This window comes from Gymnodraco acuticeps, unplaced genomic scaffold (assembly GCF_902827175.1).
Source record: "Gymnodraco acuticeps unplaced genomic scaffold, fGymAcu1.1, whole genome shotgun sequence".
NCBI lineage: Eukaryota > Metazoa > Chordata > Actinopteri > Perciformes > Bathydraconidae > Gymnodraco > Gymnodraco acuticeps.
In genome coordinates, this window is record NW_022991064.1 from 3379743 (window position 1) to 3405490 (window position 25748).

At 43.5% G+C, this 25748-nt stretch overlaps 1 protein-coding gene across 1 annotated transcript in view; it reads right to left on the reverse strand.

The window, feature by feature from the left end:
* csmd2 (CUB and Sushi multiple domains 2) overlaps nt 1–25748 on the reverse strand; it is a 281630-nt gene that overhangs the window by 42964 nt on the left and 212918 nt on the right. The window contains 11 exon segments of the mRNA XM_034236672.1: nt 7549–7662; nt 9322–9402; nt 9494–9639; nt 12927–13104; nt 15690–15878; nt 17198–17407; nt 18029–18145; nt 19351–19420; nt 21713–21831; nt 22040–22144; nt 23015–23111. Coding sequence (XP_034092563.1) covers nt 7549–7662; nt 9322–9402; nt 9494–9639; nt 12927–13104; nt 15690–15878; nt 17198–17407; nt 18029–18145; nt 19351–19420; nt 21713–21831; nt 22040–22144; nt 23015–23111 — 1426 coding nt within the window.

Consider the following 25748-nt stretch of genomic DNA (forward strand, 5'->3'; position numbering starts at 1 on the left):
GTATTCAGATTGTACCACTCACGGGCCAGGCCCATAGAGCCAAGCGCTCTGGGTGTGGGTGAAAGATCGCCCCCCCCCGCTTGGGACAGTATGTCCCTGCGTAGTGGGAGCTGCCATGGCTGCCCGCACAGCAGCTGATATATCTCCGCTAGCCATTACATAGCTGGCCAGTGCGGAGCTATCAGGATAAGTGTGTGGCGTTGCTCTCTCACTCTGGCCAGAGTTGGGGGTATCAGAGCCAGGGGTGGGAACGCGTACAGAAGGCCCGGGGGCCAATTGTGCGCGAGTGCATCCACGCCTAACGGTGCATTTAGATCGCGCATCGAAAAGAACAGCTGACACTGAGCGTTGTCTTTCGATGCGAACAGATCCACCGCGGCTCTGCCGTAACGCACCCACAGCTGGCTCACAATCCTTGGATGTAGAGACCAGTCTGCATAAAGTGGTATACCTCTGGACAGTAGATCTGCCCCGAGGTTCATCACTCCCGGTACGTGCGTCGCTCTCAGAGAGAGGAGACGTCTATCGCTCCATAGGATCAGTTTGCGCGTCAGTGTGTGTAACTGGAGAGAACGCAAACCCCCTTGGCGGTTAATATACGATATTGTGGTCGTATTGTCTGTCCTCACAAGGACGTGATGTCCCCTGAGGAAAGGCAGAAAGCGTTTTAGGGTGAGAAACACCGCTAAAAGCTCCAGGTAATTTATGTGCGCCCGCTGGAGGTCTCTGCTCCAGAGACCCCTCACCGGGCGACCTTCATAAATACCTCCCCAACCTGTCAGACATGCGTCCGTGGTGACCACTTTCCGTGAAAGGACAGCACCCATAGGCACACCTCGTACTAGAAAAGTCGGGTGCAGCCAGTGGCGCAGTGCCATTACGCATTTCACAGTAACCATCACGTTTAGTTTTAGGGCGGCCACCCAGCGCTGAAACTCCCTCATGTGTAAGCGTCCCAGTCGTACGACCAGGATGGCTGACGCCATGAGCCCCAGCAATCGCAGGCATGATCTGAAGAGAACATGTTTGCGCAGCTGGAAAAGAGCGAGACAAGCTCTGAAAGCTTTCACTCTTTCCGCTGACAAGCGAGCTGAAAAGGGCACCGAGTTCAGGTGTAAACCCAGGAAGAGTATAGTCTGCGCGGGGCACAACATGCTCTTCTCTGTGTTTATTAGGAAACCCAGGTTGAGCAGGTGCTTTACGAGGACATTTGTCTGCGTAACACCCTCCTGCTCCGACTGTGCGAGAAGCAGCCAGTCGTCCAGGTAGGTCGCCAGGCGAATACCCTGTTGTCTTAACGGGGCTATCGCGGCTTCCGTACATCGTACAAACACCCTTGGACTGAGAGACAGACTGAAGGGAGTACTCTGTATTCATAACAGATCCCCTGAAATGCGAATCTCAGATATTTCCTGTGTGGGTAATATACTGGGATGTGAAAATACGCATTTTTCAGGTCGACTGATTGTAAACCAGTCGTCTTGTCGCACGAGCCGCAGCAGAGATGTGTGAGTGAGCATTCTGAACTTATATCTTTTTAGATATTTGTTCAGAGCCCTCAATCAAGTATTGGCCGAATTCCGTTCCCTCCCCGTTTGGGAACGAGGAAGTACTTGGAATAGAAGCCGCCCTGACTCTGCTGGGCGGGTACAATAGATATAGCCCTCTTTTCTAGGAGTGAGAGAATCTCTCTCTCCAGAATATGGGCTGGACTCTCCTCGGGCCTGCGAATGCAGAATGCCCGAGAAGCGAGGGGGGGTGACAGCGAATTGGAGTCTGTAGCCCTGTGTTACTGTCTTGAAAACCCAAGCAGATGATGTGAGCATCTTCCACTGCATGCTCCTTAGAGCCAGTGGAGATGTCACGTCTCTTCCCCTCTGAGTCTCTATTTGTTGTGTTATGGGGCCCTCTAGTGTCTGAACACAGTGGTGCCCCTTTTCGACAATCCCCACCGACACTGCGCATGCGCATGACGGTGGTGCCTTCACAGACCCGCCTGTAATCCGCCTTTTGAGAGATGCCGTAGCTGCTCTCAGAAGGGGAACAGTTGACGGGCTGTTTATTGGTTTTATTGTTTTTCTTATCATTTTTTTGAGCTGCGCCCTCGGCCTGAAGCCTGGATGCGTCAGCGGCAAATGTTTTATGACAGAAAAATCAACAAATGTGTGACATGTGTTTGTGCGGACTTGAGGATGGTGTTGAGGCATCTCTCGAGGCGGCGGGAACACATTTAGAGCTGGGGAACCGTGGACTTCCAGCTCTGTCACAGAGGGGAGAAGGAGGGGCTATCACGCCGCTCGCTTCTTCTTCCTCGACTGCTGGCCAAAATTCTGGGTTGGCTGCGCCTGAGCTGCAGCCGGAACCGGAGATTTCCTAGGCCAGCTCGCCCTCGTCTCCAGCCTGGGCTGGGGACTCGGGGCGGGCTGCGACCTCTGCGTTTTCGGTGTTTTAAACCGAGCAGGGTTCGAGGCAGCTTGGGCGAAGGACTGCTGCTGCGAAGGACTGCTGCTGCGAAGGCAGCGGCTGGACCCTTCGAGGGAGGCAGAGGTGGAGTGCCTCGTCCTCCTTCTTTTTCGACTCACACCTCCTTTGCATGGAAGCAAGAGCGGAGCCGAAAATTCCCTCGGGAACGATGGGCATATCCAGCACATCCTCCTTTTCCCGGTCTGGGAGGTTGGTGAGGTTGAGCCATCTCGCTCTTTCCTGCACCACCATGATCCCCATTGCCTTGCCCGTGGCCTGGACGGCGCAGCGTTGGACACGAAGACAAATGTCCGTGACCGCTGCCATCTCGTCCAGAGTGGCTGCCCCCGGGTTACCCGACAGGTCCTCGCAGAGCTCCGCTTGGTAAGCGGTTAGCAGCGAGGACACATTCAGGCCCTGGCGGACAACGCTGCGGCTTTGTAGGACCGTTCAGTCATTGTCGACTGAAATCGGTCCGACTTTGCTGGCAGAGTGGGGTTCCTGCGTGGTGACGGGCCCATCCTCGGTAGGAGGTGGGCCGCTACCAGCGGTTCCATGGGCGGTATGCGGAGCAGGCCGAGCTTCCCCATTCCGTCACAGTCTAGTGAGGAGGCACCCTGGATTGGGACCTTGTTGCTGAAGGGCCGGTCTCTCCACGAGACCGACACCTCATCCAACATCTCCGGGAAGACCGGAAGGAGTTGCCTCTTTGTCCGCGCTGCTTGGGGAAAATGTTTCCCTTCGTAGCGGGACCTGGAGGTCTCCTTGGCCATTTCAGGCCACAGGATGTCGAGTCTGGCCGCGGCGCGTTTACACACGGCCTGCAGGTCCATGCTCAGACAGGGTGAAGCTGGTGTGCTATCGCCCGGAAGAGCAGCCCTCGCTCCAGGCTTTGCAGCCTGAGCCGATGACATGAAGATGTCCTCTTCATGTTCATCCGACTCGGACAGGAGGAACACCGAGGTGTCCTCTTCGTCCTCATCGTAGTCCAGCTCGAGGACATCCTCCGTGGGTGAGACCATGGTGAGGTCTAACCGGGAGCCCCAGCTCGGTAAAGCGTGGGGTCCCGTTCCCGCGTGTCTTGCCGTCACCGGGTCCCGGCCTGCCAGGGCGCGGGATTCCGGTTCTGCAGCCATCGCAGATAATGAGCCCCAGACCAACACGGAGAGGGGTTCACTCTCTGCGGCGGACGCCCCCGCATCTTGACTGCCGGCCGGCAGGTCAGTGGACATGGGGGGGTCCTGCTCCGACAGGCTAGCTTGGCGTGCTAGCCGTCGGCGGAGGCTCTTCACGGTGAAGCGGACACAATGTCCGCACGAGCCGGGGTTGTCGATAGCGCCTCGGGCGTGTTCCAGCCCGAGGCAGGACGAGCAGACCTGGTGTGTGTCTGTGCCCGAGATCTTCAACCCGCAGCCACAGAGTCGAGCCACCGAGTCACACCTCTGGTGTGAGGGAGAGAGGCGTCCATCTTGTTCGCCTCGTGGCGTGGAGAGGACCCGCTCTCAACAGGTAGGTTGGGAGAAAAAGGTGTTACCACCCTGTCCTTAATCCGGAGAAAAGGACGGTGTGGGTCTTTTATTCCCGGAGAATACTGACTGGTGTGACAGTATGCTCCTTTAATCCTTTCCTCCTCCGTGGGGAAGAGAAAAGAAAAAACTTCCTCGCTACCGTGGTGTCGATAGTGAGGGAGCGAGCTAACGCTAGCTTGAAAAAAATCAGACCTACCTTACTTTCTGGGGAAAGAGAACGGCAAGGTCGATTTCAATACTAACTGGCGTTAGTATTACCGTCTCCCTGCGAAGCAGAAGGAGTAGCCGGCGAGCGCCCGTCGACCGAAAGGGTTATTTGGGTTCAGTCTGTGGACCGTTAAGCTTGTCCGGCTACTATAGAGATGTGCTCTGAAGCGAGAAGAGGTGTTTGAATGGCGCATACGTCGTGGCGCAAGCTACTTATAGGGGGTGAATTCCCTGACGCTGACGTCAAGATCACCAGCCAATCAGGATTGGCGTAACAGATGCTTCTGTTTGCTCCGCGATGAGGCGCATCCCATAGTGAGACATCAAACGGAGTGTTATGAATGAGAACACAGGGATTTTGGATCATCAGAGCTCATTGGGTTTCATTAATGAATTCAAGCAACACTTTGTACTGATGCTGTTGCTTTGTGTTTGTGTGTGCGCGCTGCTGGAACTCCCCGCAGTCTCAGCAGCAGATGCAGTTAAGGGCTGTGGGTCCAATACGACCCAGTTTAATCAAATAGCGGATAAATCACAACCCAACTGGTTGCTCCGATGGCAGAAACACAAGAGAGGCTAAAACCCATTCGCTGTCGTGACTGGAGACACATCTCTGGATTAAATAAAGAAAAACAAGAGTGAGTGTGTTTCTATGTGTCTTCTGATCCATCTCAGTGCTAGGGTATTGATAGACAGCCTTGTGTGAAAATGTGTATATTTCACTGTGTTGTGAAGTAGGCTCAGAAAGAAAAAAATGAGAGAAGAGGGAATAAAGGGTATATGTGTTACATAAAAACAGAAGTCTGACGTTGTGAGTCATTGGAGGAAAGGGGCGAGTGAGGGAGGGGGAGGAAGGAGTGCAGACAGGGGGGAATGCAGAGGATGAGAGAAGATACCGGCGCTTTGGGACAAGCAACACTGCAGAACCGCCTGTAGACTCCAGTGCAGCTCACAATGAGAACATCCACTGCTGTGTAACGCGGTCACATGACAGACCAGTGCGTGTGTTTATACAGTGCATGCACGAGTGTGTGCAGTTTAATGTGTATCTTGTGGGGTGTGCGAGGAGGGGTGCACGTGTCAGAGCTAGACGTGGTGATTTGATAGGTGCAGCTGCAGCCGGCATGTGCCCTGCATTTCAATGAGCTGTGCACTTCGTCTCCTTGCTGCCCTCCATCTAAGTCTCTCCCTTCCTCTCCTCTCTTTTTAACTCCTGTCCTGCTCTCACTTACTAGCCACCTTCCTGCTCATTTAGCTCTCTCTATGTTTCAAGACAAACTTATTTTTGACCCCCTTAAGAATCCTGAGACAAACTGTCCCTCATTCTTCACCGTCCAATCTTCTTCTCTTCCTTCTCACTAGCATCTGTTGCCATACTTTGCTCTTTCCTCTCTTCTTTTGACATCCTCTCACTCAACTCGTGACTCGCTCTCCTCTCCCTCAACCAGTCAGTCTATGCAGTAGCATGACAGCTTGCAGGAAAGAGGAGTATGATGATGGAATTGTTTGTTCTTAGTGTTTCTCAGCACATTATCGTTCCATAAAAGCCATGAACATACACACACATTCAAAACACAGAGATATGTTTATCTTGGCAAGCCGAAGCTGTAGGCAAATCATTATTTTCAAAATTCAAATAAAAAGCGAAGCTCGTGGTTGTTTCTCTTGCAAAAGCTTCTAGGTAGAGTGGGAGGACTTCATAGAGGCGGAAATAAACACACACACAAATATTACTTTTTTCCCCTTCAATTCATGTTGAGATTTCAGTCGCCTCTATTTCCTGAGTACTTTGTTCCACATCATTATTATTACCTCACAGTAGGGCTGCTCGATTATGGAAAAAATCAATCATAATCTCACGATTATTAAAAATGATTATCCATTTACTTTGAAAACATCAATTTATTGGAGAAAAAAACGGTATGTTTTTAACAGTTTATCCTGAAAGTAAAATTCAACTGAAAAACCAATAAAAAAAAAGTAATAATAAAAAAAAATTAATACATTAATTAATACAAAAATTATCGTTTTATTTCGATTATGTTGTTTTCGTAATCGTTGCAAGCCGTAATTGCGATTAAAATACGATTAATTGAGCAGCCCTACCTCACACATCGCCTTTGACTCTTCATTTGCCCTCTTTATTTCACCAACTCTGCCTCCTCTTCCATACATTGTATATCTTTCCTAAATAGCACTCAAAATGAGTTGCATTTCTGATATTCTACATACTCTCCCTTGTCACAATCCACCAACAAAGTAACACACAGAATGACAACACCACAGTAAAACAGGGGAAACAAGATTCAATATGTTTAAAAAAAGGAAACAAGAGAATTAAATATGCTTTTATGATATTAATAGCAGAGAAGAAACACAGGGACCCCTCGATGCACCCAGTCTCTGGCCCAGAGGAGTTTTGCACACAACATGCAGTGTTATGATCATACAGTGTGCTGGGAACACTGCACTCATTGATTCTTCTGGGAGGATCATATCTCAGCATGTAGTGAGCCACACAGAAGCCAGCCTCAGCCTCATGGGAGCCACGTATCATCCACAGAGAGAGAAAGTAGTGCCTACATTATATGTGGCTGCAGCTTCAGGACTACACGCAGAAAGATTACCCATGGGAGTAAGAAATAAGGCAAACTAGTGCATGAGTCAATGATTAGGGGTAAAATGATACTGTCACACTATAACCCTGCTGGAAATAAACTCGCTGAGAGTCGCTTTGGCAGAGGGAGACACAGTTTCACCTGCGTTTGGATATGTTTATAACAAATTGGAAGCAAAAGAATGCCAGAACAGCAATTGAAAATCATTGACTAACATTTGCTCACTTAAATGGTAGAGCTGCTATTTGATAAGCTGATTTTTATCTTTACAACATCACACATAAATAAAGCAATGAAAACATTTTGCATCAGCACAAAGATAAGCTAACTTTAGAGACTTTTGAACACCAGAATTAATTTAGCATGTAACCAATTATCACATTGTACTTGAACTAATCAATGCTTTTACAGTGTTTGTTTAGAGCAGAGATTATTTGGAGAAAAGCTGGATAATGTAATATTACATTTAGCCAGAAGGGTTAGCAATGTCAATGTGTGAAAAGAGGGAGTTAATGGCTCTAGGGTCACAGATTAGATCCCCAGACAGGCAGGATACATATTGGTAGTGAAATTGAAAGAGCAGTGCCTGCTTCTTACGTCCTACCACCGATGAGGAGCCCGTGTTGAGAAAGGCCCTTGACCTTGAGTGTGTGAATAGGGCCTTTCTGACAAGAGAGCATGCCATTCCCTGGATAAGTGTTCAAGTTTTCAAGCCTCAGACTTTAACTCACCATCACATGAGGGTGGAGGCCCCTCAAACTCCAAGTATGTCCCCAGCCGACAGGTCTGGATGCTGTTTCCACTTAAATGGTAGCCTGGAAGACATCTGTAGCGCACTATATCCCCTGAACAGAGAGAGATGGAGGAGGAGGAAGAACAGTTAATGACAGATCGGAGATGGTGGAAACAATATATCTGATTGATACCACTTAAAATGTCTTTATACACTAATCAGCACTCCTTAGCTGGGATACTGATTTGAGGTAATAATGATCCATTGTGTGTCTAAGTGAAAGGAAAAGTTAAAAGTGCAAAGAAGTACCATAATAATTCCGCACTGGGAACCCTATTGATGAACACTACGTCAGTGTTGATGCCTTTGTGTCTCTGAGAATAATTATCCGGCATGGAGGTATGTAAACAAACATATAAGGAGCATTAATCTCTATTGTTTTCTACAGTGAAGAAGGAGAGCACCTGTCTCAAATCCCTCTGGCTTTCTGATTATTGTGTCATAATCAGTCATTTATACTGCTGCCTCAAAGCCCCCTGGGTCATGCTGTTTGGGGTGAGTTTGGATTCAGTAGAAATGCATTATGGGATGTGTAGTTAGGGATGTAACGATACCAAAAACTCACGGTACGATAATATCGCGATAAAAAGTCCACGGTACGATATTTATCGCGATATTGAAAAATAAAGAAAAAAATGAGATTTCTTCTTTTTTTTCTTACATTAATTTTTTTTTTTAATTAAATAATACTTCTGATTTGTACAGCATTTTAGTAAGATAGTAGTATTTTAAAGTGTCAACAATATAATAGTCAGACCCTGAATAGAATAAATCAAGTTTCACTTTAGTTTTTCAAGTAACTCAACTCTAACTCACTCACTCACTCACTCACTCACTCACTCACTCACTCACTCACTCACTCACTCACTCACTCACTCACTCACTCACTCACTCACTCACTCACTCACTCACTCACTCACTCACTCACTCACTCACTCACTCACTCACTCACTCACTCAGCATCATCAAGGATATCTTTTAGGAATATGAGCATGTCCACATTTCCAGGTAGAAGCTGGGATGTTTGGGCGTTTACAATATCCCCTGCTGTGGAAAAAACTCTCTTGCTTGGTACTGATGTTGCTGGGACAGAGAGATATGCTTTGGCCGTGGGTGACAGCAGTGGGTCAAACTGTGCATTGTCTCTCCACCACTTCAAAAACAATACCGTTTTTGCCAAGAAGGTGAGGCTTATTGACAGGGCGAGATATAAATATACTGTTGGTACTTGTCAATGTCTCTAGGTATGTAAATGTAGCCCTGTACTGTAAATACGATGTCCTTTTGTGTTATCTGTTGTTTTATGTTCATGTTGTAACCTACTTGCTGCCATGTTGGACAGGTCTCCCTTGAAAAAGAGATTGATGATCTTAATGGGACCATCTGGTTAAATAAAGGTTTAAAAAATAAATAAAAATAATTTAAAAAACATCGCGGTAGATTTTGTCAGTCTCACGACGGTATTGAGACATTTATTTACCGCGATATTCGATATATCGTTACATCCCTAGTAGTTTATATGAAAGTTGGTGATCCTGGGGCAACTTTCAAGCCAGAATAAGAACCGAAAGAGGGATTCAATATTTAAAATGCTTACATTCCAAAAGTCAGGATGGGTCCAATGTCTAATATAAACAAAGTTAAGGGTGCCTAGTTATTATCTGTGTCTACATATGTATGACTATGCATTTTTGTGACAGCTTCCACCTACCTATTTTAAACTCTTTGCTTGCCATCAGGATCTCTGCATTAGGGATGATGGGAGGAGGCAGGCAGAACTGCAGTCTGTACGCTGTATGGAGAGAAACAAAGACATGAAGTGAGTCAAACACAGAATATATATGGTACAGATAACGCTCACTTGAGAAGAGTACTTTACATACCTTGATAGCTGATTTGGAATAGTCCACCCTTCTCCGTGTTACTACGGAAACGAATGAGCAGCTGATTGGATGTGCTGCTGGGCGGCTCGTTGGGCTCGCCATCAGTGAACACTCCCAGTTTCCTGGCTGTCTCCAGAGGACCATCCCTAAATCAAATCAAATCAAGTTTTATTTAAATAGCACATTTATAAATGATTTTTGGTCGAGCCAAAGTGCTGTACATATAATAAAAATAGCCTACAGTAGAGACACTTTACAGCAAATACAACAGCACAGATTGTTCAGAATATCAGTATGAGAAAAAAACGACACCCTCTATCCTTAGACCCTCACATCGTACCAGTGGCGAGCCGTGACTTTTATACCTAGGCCCTCTGACCCCCCCTTCCCTCGAAAAAAAAGAAGAGATATTACGTCTCAACGTAGACTTCAGCGGAATATCAAAACAGCGGTCCGGGGTGCAAAACGCATCAATGACAGCGACCCTCTACCACACAGAACAACATAATTTATATAAACACCTATCATGACAGGGCACCCACAGCCAAGTAGCAATTACAAATGAATTAAGTCACGTCGGCCCGCATTGAAAATGACTTAGGCCTACCTTTGATGATCAAATCACTTAAACACAAAGTCCATCCTCCGGTCCTTTTGGATGAAGCACTTGCGGGTCATTCAGCTGATCCTTTGCCACTCCAGTTTATCATTGTAACTCAATCTTGAAAATGACTCGGTTAATAATTTCGCAACGATGTCATCACTATCACTGAAGTGAGCCATCATGAACGAATTTATGCTAATTATAAATCTATCGATCATAAATCTATCGATTAGATTTATGATTCGAAAATAATAAAAGTAGGGTAGACATGTGGATATTATCCGGCTGAACAAAACGTGCATTTATCTAACAGGTTCGTTTTCCACAGACCTTATTTCAAGCTATTTTCCAAAACCCTATGGAGAAATCCCATTGCTTTCTGTCGAGGGAATCCGAGCGCAGCTTACTTCCGGGTTTTAGGATGCGTCACTGCACCTCTGGCATAGACTTCACAGCGGGCGGAACTTGTCATAAAGTCCGCGAAAATAAAGCCCGCCCATTTAGAGGGAAGATATGATTGGTCAATTGTACTGTCATTTGACATTACTCTCTCGTTGAGTTACTATAGCTGGCCCTCTGTGAATGTAGAGAGGGACCAACAAGCCCTCCCGTCTTCACATAACTCGCAGAGACGGCATTTAACCCTTCACATTCCAACAGAAACTGAACAGGCAGATTCGAAGGATTTATTTCTTTGGAAATATTATTTTAAATACAATTAAATCAAGTTATTTTGGTAAAACTAATGAAAAATGTAACAACAAAAAAATATTAAAAATAATATTAAAAAAAAAATGCCACTGCATCGTACAAGGAAAAACTTCCAGAGAAAAACCCACAGTTTAAGTGGAAAAAATGGGAGAAACCTCAGGGAGAGCAACAGAGGAGGGATCCCTCTCCCAGGACGGACAGACGTGCATTAGATGCCGTGTGTAAATCGAAGAGATAATACATTTGAAATGAAAAATAAAAGGTCACAGGTAAGCTATCCAACATTAAACCGTGATGATAATTATCCGTGGGGACTTTATGTCAGCAGCCTTTGCAGAAATGCTCGCTCTGTCTCTAACCATAAAGAACCTTGAGGCTCTGTGACGCAGTTCTATGAGAAAAAACAAACAAAGCCAGATGCCAGAGAGTATAACCAAACTGCTCTCACTTCATCATACCCAAAGCAATTACTCTGGGCTGCTCAGGGTGATTATGTTGAAATAAGGTAAAAATTACAGATAAGCGTGGAATGACAGGTCTGGATTGCGCTGTCCCTGCTAACTGCCATCCAAAGGGAGTGTCTCTGGAAGCGGCGGCCCAGCCTTGGCAGTCCCATGGCGTGGGCACGGCCGATTAAGCCGGCTCCCAGATTCCTGCCACAACCATTCAGCTTAAAAACCATCTGTCTTTGGCTGTCAGACTGGGCATGGGAGATTACAAGCAGCTCTGGAAACGGCTGGCTAGGGACTGCTGCCTGACAGCACTGTGGCCAAGCCGCCATTACTGGGCCCATTTCCTTGGCTCAGTAGTTCAGTGGATAGATACACAGCGGTGGTAACTGAAAACTGGGGATCATGATAGTCCCCATCTTGGCTCTGCAGGAGCTTGTTGGGGAAGAGCAGGACGGGGGGCTTTACAGAAGATGAACAATAAGCTTTAAAAGGGTACATTTTGGTCTACTTTAGCTATGTCGTCAAAGTGATACAAACTCTGGATGAAATATTCACACACATTTCTATAAGCAACCCAGTCCGTAAAACATAGATGTCATTCAACGCCATGTGGACTTTCATTTGGTCGTCAAGTAGCCAGCTTGGTTGGCAGTCAGATCTCCGGTGTCACTGAGAGCGGGGACCTTTGGAGCTCATCTCGGGAGAGGGGATCAACTGGGACTGGCAACCGTCATGCATGCAAAATCCTCTCTTTGCTCGCACATATGGCAGGCCCAGCCGTGCGTTATGGAGGCCATGAAAGGAAGATTTAACCCCTGATACTCAGTCGGGGAAAATACACACAACTATCAGGTAAGCATCCTGACACAAACATTAGCACACACACATTTCTACAAGCCAAAGCTTACTCTAAGTTTTTTCTCTCACACAGAAGTGGGAACTGTATTTCACAAACTGCTCTGATTGGCTAACAGACATTACATGTTGCTGAAAAACATTTTCTTTTCATTGAAATTGCAAATAAAAAGACCAAATGAAAAACCTCACAAATTCATTATCCTACATTTGTATAGATATTGATGTGGTTGGAGATGCATTAAGAACTATTTCCAAATAAGTATTTTTGAGGAGCATGATAAGAAAATCAAGGACACACATAAAACAAAAATTGAAAGCATGCATAGATGTGACAGAGTTGAGCTTTCGATCTGTAGATCTATTTACCACTGTAATAAGGTGAGGGCCACATGTAGTGGGAGGACGTACTGTACCTGTTAGTCAGAAAACAAGCTGTGGATACACTTCAAGAGGAAAGTAAATGGAAAGAGAGAAATGGGCAGTAGAGATCAGCTTATTGGAGCCTGATTCAGACAACACCACAAAGGCGGATATCACAGGAGAAAAAAAGGTGTACCGGGTAGAGAAGCTTAAGTGGGTGACAAGGAGATGAAGGATGGTATCGAAAAACAAGTCAATGGAGGTGATGATAACGAGAATATTGAACCGCAAATAAATAAACATTGTAACATTTCAAAGTTGAAGTACAGGCTGCCACATTTCTTTTAAATGGACTTGGTCTGCTCACTAGAGAAATTGATAAAATACAATTTAACTTTACCCACAGGCAGAAAGGAAGTGTATCTGAAATGTCAAGGTAATTCCTCACCAGACAGTGATGAAGTCGTGCGGCCCGTGAACCTGAAGCAGGGTGAAGTTGACTTTGATGCCGAAGCCAGGAGCCACGGTGATCAGCCAGGAGCAGTCTACTGAGTTGGGGTACTCCTCTGGGTAACCCGGGGAGAAGATGGTCCCATTGTCTGATGTGATGTTCCAACCACAAGGCACTGAGGGAGGGAGGAAGGGAAGCAGAGCGTATATCAGGGGGCCAGGAATACAACAGGACATATCCGTAACTCAGAAGCCGTACATAATGGCATAATGGCTCCTAACACTAGGATGGGTCAAATGCAGAGAAACCGTTTCGTTACATAGTACCTGTACTACGTAATGACAATAAGTTGAATCTTCTTCTTCAATTGGTCAGAAAAAAATGAATTATCATCCCCATTTTTTGCTTTCCATTTCAGTGTCTCTTTCTTTGCTCTTCGTCTAGCGCCCAGGCACTTGTCTGAGCTAAAGATTAGCCAGTAAAGCCTGTTAGCAAGTGGGGACTTGGATGGAGTGTTTTGCTAAGATAAGGCCTCAACCCATTCCCACTGGGGGTGAACAGAGAGAGCGCAGAGATGAGGCGAGGGGTTAGACTGGCATTTTGACATGTGTGCAAACAGTATGTGTTTGAGGAATGGATATGCATCTAAATGTGTAAACTTGTGTGTGAGTGACAGTTAAGGTTAAAACAGCATGTCTGTGTCAAAGCTGAGAGCATCATAAGTTCATATGCAAAATATCCTGAGGTTAAAAATATCCTGAACAGCCTGACAAATACAGTAAAACTCGCTCACTCGCATACAAACTATATATACCCTGCACCCAGCCTCAAAACAGCAGCTTGCAGAATAATTATAACTTTATTTCAAACATTCCTCAGGAACTCAGGAGGTTCTAAGCAACTTAACGATTACGAAGCTTAACATCCCTCAGAGAAACCCCATATTCACTGTGGTGGAGCAGGGAACAATCAGGAAGGAGTTGTAATCACAGCAGTGCAGGCATCTCAAGCAACCCAGACAGGTATTCAGCATAACGGCACCATATAAAGCCTATAAGTATATGATAATTCCAAGAGCAGAGTTTGCATGTTTTATCACTTTGTCTCGCTCAGGTTATGTTTGTGTTCATGTCATACAGCGGCCTGCTTTAGCTCGATGGTAGATAGGCCCCTCTACTGCAGGACCTGCAGTTAAATGAGCTATCGATCAGACCCATTGATTAAACCCCGGACACTCTATCGAGTTGCACATCTGGCTGAAGCCATCAGCTGGCAAGCTACTTAAACCCTATCTGTAGAATTGTGTGTTTGCTTCAAGGGTAAGGTGGCATCAGAAAACTTCAGAAATGGTTGCAATTTATTTTTCAAAATGCAAAACAAGTAAAATATGATGAAATGATATGTCTGGAAAAAGATATGTGAGCTTTCACATGGTTAAGTTAATCATATCATGTGAATCATAATATGTTTAATCATATCATGTGAAAGTACTGTCATGTGAATTACATGTTTATATTGATTGAATTAGAATTAAATTGTGTATAAATGTTGGTTTATTAGTAGAATAAAGCTTTACAAAATGTCTTTGTCAGCCTCTCCTTTTCCACAGAGACCAGGAAAATAATAGTTATTCCGCAGCGATCTCTATGAATATACAATTAATCAGATAAGTATTTTTCTATACAAACCGTTCTACAATATAAATAGACAGAACAATGGGAAAGGGATAATGAAGAAGGCAGACTTGAGACAGCAGAGGTTGAATGCAGACAGAAGTACAAACAAAGAAACAACAGAAAAGAGTGCAGTGCCAGCAACATTGTATTATGATCATTCCAAGACAAGTAGCTAAGTGGAAGCAAGCTAACACAAATCAATGTCTCTCAGCCCCTGAGACGGTGCAAATAATGTAGTGACAGGAAACTAAAGAGCAGGATATACTGAGCTGTATGGGGTCAAATGAAGGTGTTACAACATGGTTTGCTGACATGTAATGCAATAGCTGAGAGCAAATAAGCTCAATATGTCTATTTTATAAAGGAAATAAACTGAAGCATGACTGATAATATCTGTAAAATAAAACGGTATTACGAATGTGTGAGTAAATGTGCCATCCTAAATGACTTATTGTCCCTGTTAATGGATAAATGAGGTACCAACTTGTACATGCAAGCACACAGGTATAATTTTCTGTTCTGAACAGCACGTGAATAATGAAAAAGGCCACAAAAGAAATGATTGCCTTGAGTGAATTAACTCTTATCTCCTTTTCCTTCTTCCTTTTCACTCCGTTGCACCTTCCCTCCCTCGCGTTTATCTCTATGCTCGCCCATTTTAAAAGTTCCAGTGTCACGGCCGTCACCTCGCTCTGTAATTTCGTCTGCCGTATTGAATAATCGACAGCCAGAGCGTGTGAATGTGGGTCAAGGACGAGGCGAAAGAAAGGAGCACTCATTACTTTTCTTTGTAATTCAGCCCCCTCTTTTATTCAATTTCTATTATTTGACTCCATTTCTCTTACGCACAGTATTGATTTTCACTGAAGACTACTTTGCTTCATTAATGGGGATGATAATGCTGTTTAATTGCTTTATTCATAATAGATAATCATAATGTCCATACACGTAGCCGCTATTTGCACTAATGATGCCAAATAGCTCAATACATTCTAAACAGGAAGTCATTAACTGGTCGGATTGGTAAATGTGTGAAATGTCCATAATGTATGGCTATTAAAACGACTAATCTGAATTCTCTCACCTTCACATCGAGGGAAAGGGTGATCCCAATTGCGTGTGGTGCCATGCTCACAGGTGAGGATGGAATGTCCCATTAGCAGATAACCGGGCAGACACTCAAAGGAAATGGACTGGCCCACGTTGAAGCCAGCCCCCACCACCACTCCGTACCGGAAAGGCTCTGGATCCAGGCACTCCTGAAGCTCATAGGCTGAGAAACAGAACAGCATGTATTCATTTTTCCAATAGATTCACATATTTGTATTCAGTCCTTTAGTAAGCATGTTTTTGCCACTGTCTTATCTTGTTATGGCCTGAAGCTAGAATCAATCCATAAAACATTTACTGTTTTGCCTGCTAATGCGCGGCTTCCAGACAATGTAGGTGTTACAGTGGAGAGTCCTCTTTCCCTATTTTCCAACTTGAATTTCCCTTCCTCATCTTGTGCTAAACCTCCCCTTCACTCCTCCTCCTCATCCTCCTACTCCTTTTGAGACTGGAGTTTTCAGAGAGAAAGAAAATGCCAGGGCGGGTTTGACTTATGCCAGAGGAGTATGATGCAGTCATCAGAAGTAGTGTGGGTAAATAATTCTTCCCTTTCTCTTCCTCTTGGATACAAAAGCAAAGCAGGCAGTGAGCCTTGAAGAGCCAGGAAATAAATATGACTAAAGAAATTGATTTCTATGGATCACAGCTTCCCTTTGTAGGAGATAACTCATGCAAATACTGCGAATGGGGGGTGTTTGCAAATATAATGCTTGATTTATATGCTAATGTACACATCATTATGTAAATGCACAATTCTACCTTTCCGTTTGCCGGCTCGTTTGTTGAATCGCAAAACACAAACTTTGTGTGCCTGTTGCATTTGCAGACGAGGGGGATTTACTCTTCGCGGTTATGTAGATATGCAGTGAAGCCTTTTATTGGCACATACTGCGGAAATCTTTTAAGTGATCAAGAGTTTTATATACAGGTTTATAGATATGTGGAATTGACTGGCTCTGTGGGCAGATTAGTCTGACACCATCAGCTCTAGGGCTAATTCGTAATGTGTTAAGGCTTTAGAATGCTTACACTTTACAGTGAGGCGACACTTATGGATAATAAGTGAACACGAAAGAAAGATTATTATATATCGTTCTGTTGCTACAATCGTAATTCACCTTGGTGGCTTTACGGTGTATTCTGTCAATTCAGTGAACTAGCTGGACTCTACTCAAAGTTATTTTTTCTGCACTTCCGCTTAAACACATTATGGTGACAGTGAAGATGAATTTGAAGCAGCCAAAAAGCTCCAGTCACACTGAAGTAATTACTCAATTGATGAAGCTTTGCAAGAAGAAAGTAACTCATAATGCTGATACGGGCTCAGCTCTGCAAGTCTTCGCCATGGTGATTATGATCATTATTATAAACATATATTAGCAAAGTCACATTTTATCTGACACAATCCTGGGGCTGATCATAATTTTCTGCTTCAATCTTCAGTATCTTTTACCACCCTACACATTCCTCTAGGTCTCTTACCCTGGTACTCGAATCTGAACCCCGGTTTGTTCTGTGAATGGTCGCTGTGGAAATATATTGTGGTCTCGTGGGAGGTGGTGAGTAATGAGGAGGGAATATCCTGGCCGCTGAATCGGCCAATCACTAAGCTCGTATCAAGGGGCCCATTGCGTATCTCGAGGAAATCGTGGTTGGCCTCGGTGGAGAAGTTGAGGAACTGAAGGTTGGCTCCTGGGGAAAGAACAAAGTCATTTTTTTAAGAACGAAGTATAAGGAAATTGAAAAGGCAATGCCATTCTCCTGCTAAAGTACTACTAAGGGACCCCTGGCACAGGCTCTCAGATTAGGTTTCTGTGTATGTAAATTGTCTGCAAAGGCTACAATCCCTGTGTTCCCTCCAGAGGAAGTTTCTCTCCAACACACTCCCCCCTTAACTCCTCCAGTGGACACCTTTGTTCACTACTTGACTTTTATCACTATGTAACACTTGCGCTTCTTTTGGCTAGCGCTCCAACACATTGTACATGATAGGTTAATTAAGGGGCGGGACATCTCTAAGCAGTGGACCAATCACATCAGTTGGCCAGCTAACCAATCAGAGCAGACTGGGCTCTGGTTTCAGACAGAGGGTGAAAAGAGGTGCTGCAGTATGAGAAAAGTAAAGGCCTTTTTGAACAATAACCCATTTAAACATGTCACAGTAGAGCCACAATTGACATATATGAAACCTGAAAATGAACATAATATGTCCTCTTTAAATTATCTACCACTACCAATGTTGTCACTCTCCAACACTAGTTTGCAAAATTGAAAGTTTTCGAGTTTGGAAAAAGAGCCTCTCACGACACTCACCGTATCCAACTGGCAGGTATATTCTCCAGGTACAGTCACCGTTGCTAGGATAGTTGCCAGGGAAACCAGGGCTGAGAATCATACCCTCATTTTCCTCCCTGATTCCTCCACATTGAGCTGACAGAGGGCAGACAAAGCATTTATTAGCATGTGCAAAAACTGATCCTCACACATTTAAGTAATACTATACGTAGTACAATATGTTTTTATGTTTGTAAAATAAAACTCTTAAACCACAATGCCACCGATAGAAACATTGTTGATGACTTTATATGAGTAAAGTTAGGTGTAGTAAAAAATACAACATCATTGATTAAATAGTTATGAGCTCTTTTCTTTTTGACTCGAGATTCCATACAATTTATTTTTCTGCTTTTCATCCTTTTTGCTTTCATCTTAAAACCATTGACGGGTAAATGTTTTCCTGACTGAAGTGAGTAAAACCAATGAACGCCGAAAAGAGGGAAAGACCCTCCTGAAACCAATATTAAAAAGATGAAAGGATGCAGAAACTAATATTAAAAGAATTAGCTGACTTAAGGCAAAGAAAAAAAAGGCAGAGGTACTGCAAAAGGGGAAAAGCAAACACAGTGGAGTAGATTAAGAAATAAATGCCAGCATAAGTCAGGGGAGGGAGAAACCACTGAGAGAAAATCAGGGTGTTGTATAGTCGTGTTTCTGTTAGAAAAAAGTCAGCGGTTAAATGTTATCCTGTAGCAGCACCGAAAGCTTAAAGTTAATCAGGAAACTGCTGATGCCTGTGAACACGATGAATCTTCCCTCGACTTCAACCAATCACAGTCTGAGATGGAACTAATTAGGCAGTGGTAGGTTGTTCCAATAAGTTGAAAAAGGCAATCTCACTCTCAAGACTTGAGGTGCAATATAGAAAGGAAGCTAATGCAGTTACATTCAGTGTGTACGCTCAGCCTTCAGGGTGGAAATATGAAACTCATTTTAAAAGTGCAAAAGCTTCCAGGAACACAAACAAAAAGACAAACTAGTGAACCATTGCTTTTTTGTTTATCTCACGTATTTTCTTCATTTTCTGATAGTCTACATATAAATGATTGCTGCGTGTGAGAAACAGTATTGGAAAGGTTAAACATATCTTTGTCAACTTTAGTCATTCAGAAGTTATATGATAATGTATTGTTCTCATTTAAAAGGCTGATGATATTGAAAGTGATTATCTGTGTATTCTTTAGAAAAGTTAGCATCTGCAAACTGAAGGATCTTTATCGGAATGGAGATAGATGGAGAACCAAAACAGATGGAGGGCAGGATGTGGAAGTGGAGGGAAGGAAAGAAGATATTTTTACCTATGCAGAGAGGAGGTGGGTAGTTCCATCGCCTGACAGTTCCCGGCATACAGGTGATATGCGAGTTTCCCTGCAAGAAGCATCCATGCACACACACAAAGAGAAGAGAGCGACAAAGAACAAGCGATTAATTAATTTCCCCATCCTCTGTCACTCATCTGTTGCTCCAATTACTTGAACCTGCCTCCTGTCTCCACATGACTTCATGCGGCGACATAATGACTAAATCCATCTGCAGTGACAGAACAATAGAGAGGGAGCTTCTCAGGTACATTAAGATGATCACGGTTGTTGGTCCACTGCCACAAATAAGACATATAAACAATCTATAAGCTCTGCAGCTGAGATTCAATACTGACTTTGCTTTAAGATGGAACATTTGATACAGTCTGTTGTTGGACCATAATGGGCTGACTCAGCTGACCTTTTTCCTTTGAGCACCAGGACAACATGCTGGTGAGGGCTACTGAACTGTTATAATGTGCTCTTTCACATGTCTCACTGATTAAGGACTGAAAGTTCCAGGCGTGATAATGACTTCAGATATTTTCAAGCTTGAGGCCAGGATTATATTCATGTTTCCTCTTTACCCTATCTAGCTAGAGTTTGCTTGGGGTCTGAGTTTCAGTCAGATTTTAAAATCATATCATTTTTTATAAATAGGAAACCACAACGCACTTCTGCCTACATGAATGTAAGATATCTGTGATTTTACAGCATCAGTAAAGTAACTCGGTGTTCAAATTGTATTTCAACATATGTGGCCTGCTCTATCGAATTGTCGCATTGACCCGAAGGCACATTTTGAGTTGTATACACTGTTGGGAAGAGGAGATTCCTAGCTTTCTAATGATATCAGGATTGTTGTTGTACTCCAAATATTAAGCAGAATATGTCCCATTATATATGACTGTCACCGAGTCATCATTTTGAGAAAAAGGCCTTCAAAGTTTTCTCTTCTCTAGAATCCATCGATCTGATTTTGAGCGGAGCAAATGATCAAAGGAGAACGGAGGGAAAATATTTTCGTTTGGATTACTGGTCTGGGGGAAGCTCGCGAGTGTGTGTGTGTTTTTTTGCGTTTGTGTGTATTGTGTTTGTTTCCCAGGGAAAACACTCACGACGAACACCGGCTGTTGTTACGCCTGCTGTGACGTTAAATTACTCCGTTCTCCGCTTGTAATTATGCCGTCACAAGCTTCAAAGTTGTATTTATCATCTGAATTTGCCGACACAAGTTTAATATTCTGAAAGCCAAGACTTTGTTTATTTGGAATCCGATGAAAATAAACTGTAACGGACCCTGCCGTGTTATTTATGATTACTATAAGCCTTACATTCATAATGTCAGCCGGAGGGAGGGGGAGCGGCGCTGCGGAACAGCAGGGTGCGAGTGAGAGCTGTCATCTTCCCTTTATAAGCTTCAAACATGTATTTATCGTGTGATTTTGGAAATAAAAGTTTCATATTCTGAAAGCCAAGACTTTATTTATTTAAAATCAAACAAAACACCCGAACCCCGAAAAACAATTACTTTACACAAATCCACGTTTATTTTGAAATGAGCCGTTGCGACTTCTGACTGATTTCGATAGAGCGGGTCACATATTTACTTATTTGTGTTTACATAATTATCCTTGATAATGTTTTTACTGCACATACTGGGAAGCATTCAAAGCAATACCCTGGTCATTTACATGATAGCAAATTAGAAGCATAACTTAATACTTCCTGAAAGAACATATTGTTTGATATAATTGGAATATATTTCCCCATGTTATGATGTTTTTCCTGCTGCTAACAAACCTAACCAAAACTCCTGGTCAGATACATTTGAGAAGATCTGATAGATGTGTGTAGTGAAGTGTGAAGAGGAAACTTTATCATATCATTTGTGTAAACTTCTGCATCCAGTGTGTTTTTTGAGTCACCATCTGTCTCCTGAACCCATGAATACAGTGGGACCTTTGAAGGATGTGCAAAACAAAGTCAAACTTGGAGGCTTGTGTTCACAACACTAGCTTTGTATATTAATCTCAGCCCACGCATAATTTGCTCACGGAAAAAAATATGCAAATAATACTTAAACGCTCCCTAACTGGTACCTGTTCATGCTCAAGCCACAGTACTCTGTATGATGCGGCAAATATGTCAACAATGATATAATAACAGAGCATACACTTCACTGCGGCTGAAAAAGGAACATGTCACTTGTAAAGACATGGCTGGCCGACACTGAGTCCATCTAGTCCACCACCGCATCTGTTCTGTGACATTTGGCTTTATGCACATCTGTAAAATGCATCGAGGTGGTTTTATGGTCACTTAAAACTGAAGCATATCTGAAGCTAGGTGTTGTTACCTGTAGAGTATACCCAGTTTCACACTGGAAAGAGACCACATTGTTCATCTGGAGACGCTCCCCAACCTTGATGCTATTCATAGGAACCACAGGCTCTGGGCAGCTGGTCAGAGAAACCGCTAAGAAATACAAGAAGGCAAATTAATAATTATGCAGAAACAAGAACAGGAGTAGAAATGCAAAAGGATACTAAATGCAGGAGAGACTTCTTGCCATGGGAAGCGAGACAACCAGCAAGTTTTTAGAAGAAATGTACTCCATTTAATATATTCCTCCTCAGGGAGTTGCTACTTTCCATCAAGTGGTACGAATAGTTTTTTTACTTACTTTTGTATTCCAGCCTAAACCCAGCTGCAGACACACTGATATCAGAGAAAAAGTGGAGGTAGAGTTGGTTGGAGGTGCTGTTGAGGAGCGCAGGTACTGTGGTGCCTTGGGAAGAAGATTAATAGTTTAGTTTAGAAATGTTCTCTCCCGCCTCGGCTGACCATAACTAACTGTATAAGCTACTGGCAAATAGCAGGACAAGTGTGTTCCTTTTACATTCGCAGACTTAAGGGTATGTGATATGCGTGTGTGAATACAGCATAAACGCATACATGAATAATTGTACATAGGTGGTATTTGGTGAATGCAATATATTTGAATGTACTCGCGTTAACGAGTAATTTGTTTCTTCCAATATGTGTGTATGTATTCAGCGGAAGAAGTGAAACCCTGCTCAATAAAATCCCATGTTCTTCAGACACGGTATGACCTAAAATGTGTCGTTTAATAACTCATATTTGTGCGCCTGGAATTCCTCTTTCATCTGTTTACTTCAGGGTACACATCTAACATTTACTTTTGGCCAGGTTCCAAGCACAAACAAAGAGAATTCCCGGTTGCTGCATCCTCACTATGAGAGGAGCGTCACAGAGAAGCAAATGTTTTCTTTAACTTTACACAAAGAAAAGGCAAATGTAGCAAGACTCTTCCACGTGAGGCTTAACCAGTTAAAATGTTTTAACTTTCCACATTTTTCCCCCGGAAGCCTTAATCCACTTTATGTAATCTACGTGCCAAACGAGTCACAGATATATAAACATGTTGGTTAACAAATACAGTATGTGTTCCAGGTCGCATGCTGCTCTGTGAAAACTAATTAAGTTGTGTTTATGTTGCTTCAAATATGCTTTTGGCAGGTACAGATAAGAGGTTTAAAAAATGTGTTTCATGTGAAGGCTTAAGGTGGGACAAAACATTGAAATCACAATTTAACATATGCGAGAAAATTAAATGCACACACAAATACAGCAATACCTGAGAAGCTGCCAAGCATGGTGTCGGTGTTGTCTCCTCCGTCAAACACCTCCAGTGAGTCCCAGTTCTGCTCTGTGACAAAGCTGATCACCTGGATCTGGAACGGGGGAAAAACAGATCAAACAGGACGGGATTTAGGGAGCAGAGCAGTGAGTGCTGGGTCATCGGTGCGTCTAGGGAAATCAGAATGAACGAATGTTGAAGATTATTGAGTGGGAGAACATGGCATAAAAGGGTGCATTTGAAAAATGGCAAAAGTGAAGAACTACAAAGCATGGCCATTCGGCTAGTAACTATTGTCGTAGCTCAGGGTATATGCAGGAATCCTGAAGTCAAATTGAATACCTTTTAAGACCCTTTCCATACATTTTAAGACCTCATCGCCACTTGGAGTTTTAACCGGTTACATTGGCGACACACTTTACCTCACATTGACTATATTCAGTATTGATTGTCCTTCCTCCTTATCTTCCAACCATTTGGACGCAGACTTGCATTTCCCCATAACGATGTTGTTTAACAACCGGCGTAAACGGAGCTTCGCGCTATCAAGCAGTGAGCGTGCGATGTCCTGTTCAGATGACGTCCAATCCAACGGGATGCCATAAATAAACTACACAGAATCACACTACACACCTACGCAATGATTACATTCAGGCAGACTGTAGAATACAACCTCTTTGGACCATTTATATACTTATTGAAAACAAGCTACAAAATGTAATTCCTTGGAAATGCCGTTTTCGCTAAATTGATTTATCAACTTTTAAAAATAATGAAGACCCCGCGGACACCCTGTAGCTGCTGTCTCAGACCTGACAGAGTAAGTTCTTTGTCAAAATAACAAAAAAAGGTTATCCTACCATGACAAAGCTATTTCTATGTACAAACTAATACCACAAGAAAAGCATGTTCTAATGAATTGATTCACAGGAACACGGATAGTGCCTCTAATAAATCATAATCTGTATACTAGTGTCTTTTTATATTGTTTAAAGTGCAGTCCCTGAGGACTTTAGAACAAACTAAAGATCAGGATTTCCAACAGAATAAATCAAGTCACTGCAACATAGCATTTCTTTGGTTTATTTTCTGTATTTCAAAGACACTTTAAGGAGGCTGTGCTCAAGTGCATTGGATTTTAAATTAAGAAAGAGTTATGACAGCTGCAGAGAATGTGGGATATTCTTCAAAGAAAAGCTGACTGAATATCTGAATCTAAATAAGTGTGTCCTCGAACAACAGTTACTGCTGTTGAGAGAACACACCACTCACTCAATAGCATCCTGGATTCTCAAAGATTGCCTAAATTATGGATTTTAAAACTTACTTTGCTTTTGAATGCTCACCAAAGGAAATGGCTTCTCCTATTTCTTTAATTTGACAGGTCAATATAAAGTGAATATGTAAACAAGGCTACACTTTGTCATCTACTGCATTTCTTTGATCTCTGTCTTCAGCTCAAATTCATCCATTTCTCCAACATTCTACGTGTCCTCCATTGTTTTGCTCTCCAAGCATCCCTTTCTGTTCCCGCTCTCATCCATTCCTCGGCCCTCTCCCTGCCTCAGATGGTTATAGATCGGATACGAGCCAATTAAAGGTTGGTAGGGGCTGTAGGGGCTCTGGCGCATCCCTGGGAGACGGCACAGATCACAGATTGATCTTTCATTAGGGGGCCACGGCAAATGTGCCGGCAAGGCACCTTGCTCCTTTAAGTTGTCTTCTGGATCGTGACACTCCAATCTAATGTGTCTCTGCCAGCTGGTAAAAGGGGAGCAGCAGAGAGAAGGACGACATAAAGTGGGCTGGAAACAGGATTTAGCTGCAGAGAGTATAGAAACAGCAGTAAACCCTCTTCAGTTAGCACGACACATTTTGGAAGCACAGGCAGTGGTTCCTTTGCAATGAAGTGAGAGTGCCAGGGTGTGCACAGAATACAAACTCATTCATCATTAAGAAAGTAAACTGTTCCAGCCATGTATGTTTGAATTCCAGTGTAATGCCTTTTGCCCTCCAGAGTGTGTGTGTGCAGCCAGCTCTCTGTTCTTATTCTGGGTGTGCTCCACCTCCAGGCTATAGCGATGTTAGCGTGTAGTGCAGCAACATGCTAAATGCACTGGTGGGCCATTGCATGTATTTCACCTGCATGGACAGTCAGCTGAAGTGGAGGAGCTAATAGCGTAGGGATTACACTGAGGTCATTAGCCACAGTGGACCTCGCACACGTTCCTGGTGGGGTTCCATAACACGTGAAAGAATAAGAATAATCAAATATAAATAACTCCCAAGGAAGTAAGTAAATTGATTGAACATGCAATTATATACAAGTGTATTTCAATATGTGCAATGTTAGGTTTTTGGAATAGTTCAATTGGAGCCCCTGTAAAGTGTGTGGACTTTTTCGTTTAGCGCTCACCTGTACCTCGAGAGCTGTAAATGCTATAACGTGATATACGGTAGATCTGGTAATTAGCCCTTTGCCAACTGAACACAAATCACCCCACAGGAGCTTTGTGTCAAGACAATGCAGAGGTTTAAAAGCTAAAGGCTGATTAAAATATGTAAATTCCGTTAACAGTTTGTCCAAGGTTTTAAAAAGTTCATTTATATTGTAATGGTTGCAGCCAGAGAGTGACTATAGTGGTATTTACGGGTTCTCTCTTTTCCTTCCAAAAACACACATTTGGACATGGCCAGTATCCCGCCTTTTTCATATTTGTTCACCACTAAC